The sequence below is a fragment of the Suricata suricatta genome, chromosome 11 (assembly GCF_006229205.1).
Source record: "Suricata suricatta isolate VVHF042 chromosome 11, meerkat_22Aug2017_6uvM2_HiC, whole genome shotgun sequence".
NCBI lineage: Eukaryota > Metazoa > Chordata > Mammalia > Carnivora > Herpestidae > Suricata > Suricata suricatta.
In genome coordinates this window covers 89,938,803-89,948,443 of record NC_043710.1, presented here as the reverse complement: position 1 = coordinate 89,948,443, position 9,641 = coordinate 89,938,803, and the positions used below count along the sequence as shown (strand labels likewise).

At 38.0% G+C, this 9,641-nt stretch overlaps 1 protein-coding gene across 1 annotated transcript in view; it reads left to right on the top strand.

Moving 5' to 3' along the window:
- Nucleotides 1-371, top strand: part of LOC115272654 (olfactory receptor 149-like) — a 790-nt gene extending 419 nt beyond the window's left edge. Inside the window, exon 2 of the mRNA XM_029915662.1 lies at nucleotides 4-371. Coding sequence (XP_029771522.1) covers nucleotides 4-371 — 368 coding nt within the window. The remainder of the gene's footprint in view (nucleotides 1-3) is intronic.
- Nucleotides 372-9,641: the final 9,270 nt, after the last annotated feature.

Sequence of the window (9,641 nt, the reverse complement as noted above, 5' to 3'; positions counted from 1 at the left end):
CTGACACCTCAGCCCTGGAGATGGTGGGGTTCATCAGCGTGGGCCTCATGCCCCTCAGCTGCTTCTTTCTCATCCTCACTTCCTACAGCTGCATTGTCTGCTCCATCCTGCAGATCCGATCTACTGAAGGCAGACACCGTGCCTTCTCCACCTGCAGTGCCCACCTTACTGCCATCCTCCTCTCCTTTATGCCAGTGGTCCTCATCTACCTACAGCCCACCCCCAAACCCTGGCTCAATGCAACTGTTCACGTCTTGAATAACTTGGTCACCCCTATGCTGAACCCCTTGATCTATAGTTTGAGAAATAAAGAAGTAAAATATTCTTTGAGGAAGGTGCTACAGCAGGCAGCCTTCCTTCCTGAACAATGATAGAGATTATTGGCTACACTTTCATAGCACCTCGTTTCTAGGACACAAATATTATCAATGTCCCTTGTATAGGTAGAGAAGCTAAGGTTTGAAGCACCTGGGTGGCTCAGTTAGACCTGTTAGACCTATGAGTGCAAACATATGGTATCTGTCCTTCTCTGCCTGATTTATTTCACTTAGCATGACACCCTCGAGGTCCATCCACTTTGCTACAAATGGCCATATTTCATTCTTTCTCATTGCCATGTAATATTCCATTGTATATATATACCACATCTTCTTGATCCATTCATACATCAGGTGATGGACATTTAGGCTCTTTGCATTATTTGACTATTGTAGAAAGTGCCACCATGAACACTGGGGTACATGTGCTCCTATGCATCAGCACTTTTGGGTAAATCCCTAGCAGTGCTACTGCTGGGTCATAGGGGGGGTTCTATCAATAGTTTTTTGAGGAACTTCCATACTGTTTTCCAGAGCAGCTGCACCAGTTTTCAGCACCCACCAACAGTGTAGGAGGGTGCCCGTTTCTCCACACCCTCCCTAGCATCTATAGTCTCTTGATTTGTTCATTTTAGCCACTCTGACCAGTGTGAGGTGGTATCTCAGTGTGGTTTTGATTTGTATTTCCCTGATGATGAGTGATGCTGAGCATCGTTTCATGTGCCTGTAGGCCATCTGGATGTCCTCTTTGGAGAAGTGTCTGTTCAGGTCTTCTGCCCATTTCTTCACTCCAGTAAAAAAATTTTTTTTAAAGAAGCTAAGGTCTGAAGCCATAAAGTGGATTGTTCAAGGCCACATAACTAATAAATTATGCTGCCCATGAAGGATTATCTCTTCCCATTTTGCAAGAAAGCCTAATCCTTCTGTTCCTCATTCTGTTTTCTTTTCCCATTTTCCTCCTCCCACATCCTTTCCTTCTTTTCCCTTACTGTAGCACTTCCTCAACTTGGCAAGCATGATTATCTAACTATTCTCTCAAATGTCTGCATCAGATAAGCTGCGATTTGATGGTCTAAAAGTTTTTGAAATAGTGGGCTTCAACCACATGACTCCAGGTGACATTGTGTGACTTCTGGAATGTAAAGAAGCTGCATCAAGGAAAAAGGCTTCTGGATGAGACCTGAGGCAAGCATCTTATGGGTGAATCTGAGATCAACCACAAAGCCTGTCAGTGCTGGATCTAGAAATAGTCCATGGCTGGGAGGTTAGGCAGTGAATGAGAGGCTAGAGAATGTGGAGAGGCTAGACAGGGAAAATCTGTGAAAGGGGGACTAATTCTGTTGTTTTAAGTACCAGAAATTTGAGGGGGTCTTGAAAATCTGCAGCACAGCCAGGGATCAATGCAAAAAGTCCTAGCTGCTACTGCTGTATGGTTTTGGATTCTCTGCTTACCAAAAGGCACTTTAGCATTCTTGTCCTAACATTCTTTTGTTCTTTTGCCTAATGAGCTTAGCATGAGAAATATGCCTTTCCAATCCAACCAATGATTTGAAGAAAGAAAAGAAAATGAGAAGGAGGTATTTGGAAGAGAAGAGAAGGATGGGAAGGGAAAGGGGGGAGGGAAGAGAGGGGAAGATGGGAAGGAAAAGGCATAATGGCAATGGAAGAGTGTGATGGGAAGGAAGGAGGTTATGGGAGGAGAAGAGGGTGATAAGATTAGGAGGGGGTTATGGGAAGGAAGGGGGTGATGGGAAGGAAGGGGGCAGAGGGAAAAGCAAATCTTTTCCCCTCTTGCTTCTTTATGGGATCAGAGTGCAGTCAGGGAATATGCCAGACTGAACCAGCCACAACATCGTGTTTGAGGCCTCATGTGAGGGTGATGAGATAAAAGGGAGAGCATTTTTCCTACTCACATCTCTTAAGCTCTGTGCCTTTTAGTCTTTCTATCACATATGCTCCTTCCAGAGTCTTCAGCTGGTCAAATTCATTCTTATCACCAAGCATCTAGTTAAATGTGAAATCTTCCTAATCTTAAGCAAATCAGTTTCCCACATTTTTAAATCCTGAATTAGACTTTATAAACTCATCCCTCCAGTGTGCTAGACTAAGTGGTGGCAAAGCATTTTCCAAAATAAAAGTAAAGTAGGTTTTGGAGAGTAAGGAGGAAGAAAGAGTCTTTTGGGGACTGACAGTACAGAATTGGCTGTTGAACATATAGAGTTCTGAATCCCAGATGAGTTTTTGTTGTGGTTGATGAAGCAGAACATCAGTATCCTCATATCTTTCAGTTATTTTGTACCTATTAAGTATCTCCAGGGTATTAAGAGCAGATTAATATTCTAGCCCTTGGGATGAACCTTTAGTGATAGAGTTATTGTCTTTTAAAGAAGTTTCATCAAGTAAACATGGCAGTAGTTATATTTTCCATTCATTTAACAACTACACATTTATTAGAGCCCTCCTTCAGGCCAAATGCAGTATAGTAAAGTAGGTAGGGGAATGAAGCAACATCCAGTCAATTGTAGTAAGTGAACAGATCTACACTTCTAATAGGTACTGAGGAGACCAAGACCCTTTTATTCCACTCCCCTCTTTTCCTAATTACTTAAACTCTGGTCCAAAGGAAAATGAGTTGTTTAGGGGTGAAGAAATCTTTAAGAAAATTTTAAATCACCATTTAGAAGAAAGAAAGCATGTTACATAGAAAGTAGGAGGAATAATTCAATTATTTTTTTTCCACTGTCCCTTTTCAGTTGCGTCTTGTTTATTTCCTCTGTAATACAAAGATAGTTATGGGGTGCCTGGGTGGCTCAGTCAGTTAAGTGTCTGACTTCGGCTCAGGTCATGATCTCACGGATCATGGGTTCGTGCCCTGCGTTGGGCTCTGTGCTGACAGCTAGCTCAGAGCCTGGAGACTGTCTTTGGATTCTGTGTCTGTGTCTGTCTCTCTCTCTGACCCTCCCCTGCTCACACACTCTCTGTCTCTCTCTCTCTCTCAAAAATAAATAAAAACATGTAAAAATAAATAATTAAATAAATAAAACATAAAAAAGATAGTACTTTCCTTGCAAGTGCTGTTGTACAAATTAAACAATACAAAAAACAAAGTACTCATCTGCTTTTCGTTGTAGATACTCCAAAAAATTATATGTACATTTCTATTCTTCTTGCTGATTCCATAGCTTACTCCCTCACTTCAGTTAAGTGTTTGTTGATGCCACAACCACAGAAAGGACTTATAAGACTGTACTGTTAAAATATTCACCTACTTTATCACATATATTTCTACTTATTGTTTGTCTTTCTAACTAAAACATAAACTCCATGAAGGCAGGGATTTATCTTACCTTATTTCTTACTGTCCCTCTACAATCTAAAGCCATTCCTTTTACATAGATGCCCTAAAGAACTTAAATTGCTGAATTCATGGTATGTTCTGTTCTATGACCAAGCTCGTTCTCCGTCACTCACTTCCATTTAAATGCTGCATTCCTATCTTGTTTTCCTAGATTAGAATGTTTGCCTTCATTTCCACCAGGCACTGTTCCAAGAACAGGAGTTCTGTCTTCTGCATCAGGACTTTAATGGGATAGACTCCTACCCATTTTTTCTAGGTTCCATTCTTCTCCATTACTTTAACTCTCTGCCCTGACACTGAATCTTGCTTGCTTACCCCTCTGGAACCAAACCTTTCAAACCCTATTTCCATCCTTCAGACATGCATTTGAAACCTATCACCACAGTGATCAACCATCACTGTCCTTGATAACCTACTTGCTTGAAATTTCTTTAGTTATTTGCTCCTGAGATTATAATACCTGCTCCAAAACAATATATTCTTCCTTGACTTTTAGTAATTTTTCTACTTATTTGTAGCTCTTATTCTGATAGCAACAGAGGCATTTAACACAACTTGTTGAATGAGGCATATTAAATTCCCAAAGTAATTTGTGAAAGAGAACAATGACATGACTATTAGTATTAGAACAAGTATAATGGAAAGGAGAAATTAGTTATATTGTTTAATTTCTGACTATGTGCCAAGTTCTCTTTAAGAAATTTATATACATTGTTTTATTAAGTCTTCACATTAACACTTCAAAATAAATTAATTTTTGACAAAGCAGGAAAGAGTATCCGATGGAAAAAAGACTGCCTCTTTAGCAGGTGGTGCTGGGAGAACTGGACAGCAACATGTAGAAGAATGAAACTAGACCACTCTCTTACACCATACACAAAAATAAACTCAAAATGGCTGAAGGACCTGAATGTGAGACAGGAAACCATCAAAACCCTCGAGGAGAAAGTAGGAAAAAACCTCCTAGATCTCCACTGCAGCAATCTCCTACTAGACACATCCTCCAAGGCAAGGGAAATGAAAATAAAACTGAACCCTTGGGACTTCATCAAGATAAAAAGCTTCTGCAAGGCAAAGGAAACAATCAAGAAAACTAATAGGCAACCGACAGAATGGGAAAAGATAGTTGCAAATGACATATCAGATAAAGGGCTAATATTGAAAATGTACAAGGAACTCACCAAACTTCACACTCACAAAACAAATAATCCAGTGAAGAAATGGGCAGAAGACATGAACAGACACTTCTCCAAAGAGGACATCCAGATAGCCTACAGACACATAAAACGATGCTCAACATCACTCATCATCAGGGAAACACAAATCAAAGTACTGTTTTAATGAAATGTTGAAATATTTCATATTTTTAAATAATTAAAAATGGAAATATTTGATATTTTAAAAAGGTACAGTGAGCAATAAGCATTATGAGAAATATGGATGATAAAAAATCACCTAAATCAAAATTCTAAATAATACAATGTCTAACATGAAAAATTCACTGGATTAGAGTGGTAACAGATTAGACACTGCAGATAATTAGCCAATTCTGTCATAGCAATAGAAATAACCTAAACAAAATACAGAGAGAACTATTGAAAAATAGTAAGAGCAGAGCATCAGTGAAATATGGGACAATTACAAGCAGCCTAATAATATAATTGTAGTCCTTAAGTGAAAGAGAGGGAGAGAAGGGAAAAAATATTCAAAGGAATAATGATCAAAGTTTTTCAAAATAGGATGGCAACCAGAAGTCAAAAGAATGAAGAATTCAACAAAAATGAATCTGGAAAATAACCAAGTATATGGAATGGCTTAAGAAAGAAACTGAATGAGAAAATACAAAGTATTTTGAGCTGAATAAAATAAAATAAAAATGTATGAAGTACACCTAACACAGTACCTACCTACCATGAAATTATATCACCACACTAAGAAAGCTCTCAAAGCAATGACCTCCGATGTCAACAGAAAAGCATGTTAAAACCAACATAAGCACTGTGTGTATGTATAGAAGGAATTTCAAGGCCCAGGAGGCTAAATGGCCTTTATAAAATAACATGGAAGGGTGCCTGGGTGGCTCAGTCAGTTGAGCATCCAACTTTGGCTCAGGTCATGATCTCATGGTGTGTGGGTTCGAGCCCCATGTTGGGCTCTGTGCTGACATCTCAGAGCCTGGAGCCTGCTTCAGATTCTGTGTCTCCCTCTCTCTCTGCCCCTCCCCTACTCATGCTCTGTTTCTCTCTGTCTCAGTAATAAATAAACATAAAACATTTTTAAAAAGTTAAAAATAACATGGAAAACCAGCACAAATGCAAAAATAAAAATGAGGTCTCTTTCAGTCATCCAGTGTTATTCCTCATAAAAATTAATATCTAATTTTAGATTAAGAATTCTAATGATCATGTCTGTTTTTAAAAATGATGTGTAAAACTTACTTTGTACTTATTCAACTCATAGTTTGAAAGTTCTCTGAGAATAGGATCATGGGCTAATACTACCAATAGCTTTATCTTTGTATTTCCTAACATGGTTAGAATGAAGTCTTGGACATATTTGATGCCTTTCATACATGTTTTTAAGTTGAATTATGATAACCAACCCATCAGCAATTACATCATGTGTATAGCTGAATTTTACCAATTTAGCCGGACAAGGGCAATGCTCAAAGACCAGTCTCTGTGAACGAAACTAGTTTGGATGCACCTTAACTATATTGTGCTTTAGTGTGGAAAAGTACAGACACTTTCAACATTTTAAAGTGAACAGTTCAGTGGCATTTAATGCATTCACAAATTTGTGCAACCATCGCTGCTCTGTTTTCAGAACATTTCTTCACTCCAAGAGGAGTAAGTTGTTACTCCCTGTTGCCTCTTTCCCAGTGTCTGGCAACCACTGCTGTGCTTTCTGTCTCTGTGGAGTCGTCTATTCTGGATATTTTATGTCTTTTGAATCATACTATATATGGCCTTTTGGGTCTGGCTTCTTACACTTAGCATAATGCTTTCAAGGTATATCTATGTGATAGCATATATTGACATTACACATTTTGTTGTTAAGTAGAAAGAGATATCAAGGAATCGATCCCGTTCACAATTGCACCAAGAACTATAAAATACCTAGGAATAAACCTAACCAAAGAGGTAAATGACTATAAATGGAAAACTATAGAAAGCTTAGAAAAGAAATTGAAGAAGGCACAAAGACAAACCTTCCATGCTCATGGATTGAAGGAACAAATATTGTTAAAATGTCGATACTACCCTAAACAGTCTACACATTCAATGCAATCCCAATCAAAATAGCACCAGCATTCTTCACAGAGCTAAAAGAAACAATCCTAAAATTTGTATGGAATCAGAAAAGACCTCGAATAGCCAAGTAATGCTGAAAAAGTAAACCAAAGCTGGAGGCATCACAATCCCGGACTTTAGCCTGTATTACAGAGCTGTAATCATCAAGACGGTATGACATTGGCACAAAAACATGTCGAAAGACAAAAACAGACACATAGAACGACAGAATAGAATAGAAAACCCAGAAATGGACCCACAAATATAGGGCCAACTAATTTTTGACGAAGCAGGAAAGAGTATCCAATGGAAAAAAGACAGTCTCTTTAGCAAATGTTATAACATGCAGAAGAATGAAACTAGACCACTTTCTTACACCATACCCAAAAGTAATTCAAAATGGATGAAAAACCTAAGTGTGAGACAGGGTACCATCAAAATCCTACAGGGGAAAACAGGCAGCAACCTCTTTGACCTCAGCCACAGCTATTTCTTACTTGACATGTCTCTGAAAGCAGGGAAATAAAATCAAAAATGAAGTATTTGGATCTCATCAAGATAAAATCTTCTGCACAGCCAAGGAAACAATCAATAAAAATAAAAGGCAACTGACAGAATGGGAGAAGATATTTACAAATGACATAGTAGATAAAGGATTAGTATCCACAATCTATAAAGAACTTACAAATTCAACGCCCAAAAATCAAATTATCCAGTGAAGAAATGGGAAAAAGACATGAATAGACACTTTTCCAAAGAAGATATCCAAATGCCAAAGATACACATGAAAAGATGCTCAATATTGCTCATCATTAGGGAAGTACAAATCGAAACCACACTGGTCAGAGTGGCTAAAAATAACAACTCAGGAAACAACAGGTGTTGGAGAGGATGTGGAGAAAAAGGAACCCACTTGCCAACGGGTGCAACCGGTCTGGAAAACAGTGTGGAGGTTTCTCAAAAATTTAAATAAAATTACCCTTCAACCCAGAGATTGCACTACAAGATATTTACCCAAAGAATAAAAGTAAAGGCTCTCGGTTTATCTTCTCTGTCTCTGAACTCACTCTTTGCTTTTTTAAATCATTTTTTCTCTCCCTGATGTGAACACATCTCCCTGATAAGTCCTTAGGACTAATTTTTCTGATTCTCTAATTCCTCAGTTTTAATGCCTAGTTCCCTAAATATATCTTCAGTTATATTCAGTCTAGAGTTTAATCCAAGTATTAGTTAATTTCTATCTTAATAATTATATTTTCATGTCCAAGTACATAACTGACACTTGTTTTATTTATTCTAGTTTTAATTTCTTTTATTTTTCCCTTATTTAAAATGGAAATTTAATCTTTATACATTTTAACAGCTAATATTTTTTAAATTTTTATTCAATATAAATAAATTAAAATAAAATTCATTATGTTTTATAAATAAAATATTCATTTACTTATAAAAAATAAATTTTTTAATGTTTATTTAGTTTTGCGTGTGAGCAGAGGAGGGGCAGAGAAAGCGAGACACAGATTCTTAAGCAGGCTCCCGGCTCTGAGCTGTCAGCACAGAGCCCAATGCGGAGCCTGAACTCACCAGCCTGATCATTGCCTGAGCCAAAGTCGAATACTTAACTGACTAAGCCACCCAGGTTCCTCAAAATAAAATTCTTTTTTAATGTTTTTTTAAATTAATTCATTTATTTATTTATTTTTGTGAGAAAGAGAAGCATGTGTGCAAATGGGAGGGGGGCAGAGAGAGAGAGAGAGAGAGAGGGAGACACAGAGTCCAAAGCAGACTCCAGGCTCTGAGACACCCCTGCAGAGCCAGATGAGAGGCTCGAACCTACCAACTGTGAGATCATGACCTGAACTGAACAAACTTGTTTGCTTAACAGACTGAATCACCCAGGCACCCCTAAAATAAAATTCTAAAAAATTCTTTTAAAAAACATAACCCACAAGAAGTCATGAAAGGGAGTCAGAGAAAAGAGAAACAAGAAAAAAACACACAAAACAAATAATAAAATGGCAAACTTAAGCCCTAACATAGCAATAATCAGTTTAATTGCAAATAGTCTATAATTGTCAATTACCCACCAAAAAGCCAAAAACCCAACTCAACTCTATGCTCTTTACAAGAAATTCACTTCAATGTTAGGTAAAGTACTCCTCAGAGCAATAATGCAAATATCTACAATAATACTAATAAACTAATACAGTTCAACTAGTTCAGAAAGGAAGAAGTAAAACTTTTTTAATGATACATGATAACCTTGGTAGAAAATCCTGTGAGAACAACAGAAAAAAAAGGTACTGTGAATAGCAATTCAGCTTAGTCAAATTATAGGAAACAGAATCATTAAAGTCTATCATTTTCTTTCTTTTTTTTTCCATAATATTTTATTGTCAAATTGGTTTCCATACAACACCCAGTGCTCTTCCGCTCAAGTGCCCTCCACCATCACCACCACCTGTCTTCCCCCGTCCCCCCTCCCCCCCAACCCTCAGTTCATTCTCAGCTTTCAATAGTCTCTCAAGTTCTGCATCCCTCTCTCTCCCCAACTCTCTCTCCCTCCTCCGTTCCCCCTGGTTCTCCATTAGGTCTCTCTTGTTTTCCTGCTAGACCTATGAGTGCAAACATATGGTTTCTGTCCTTCTCTGCCTGGCTTACTTCACTCAGCAT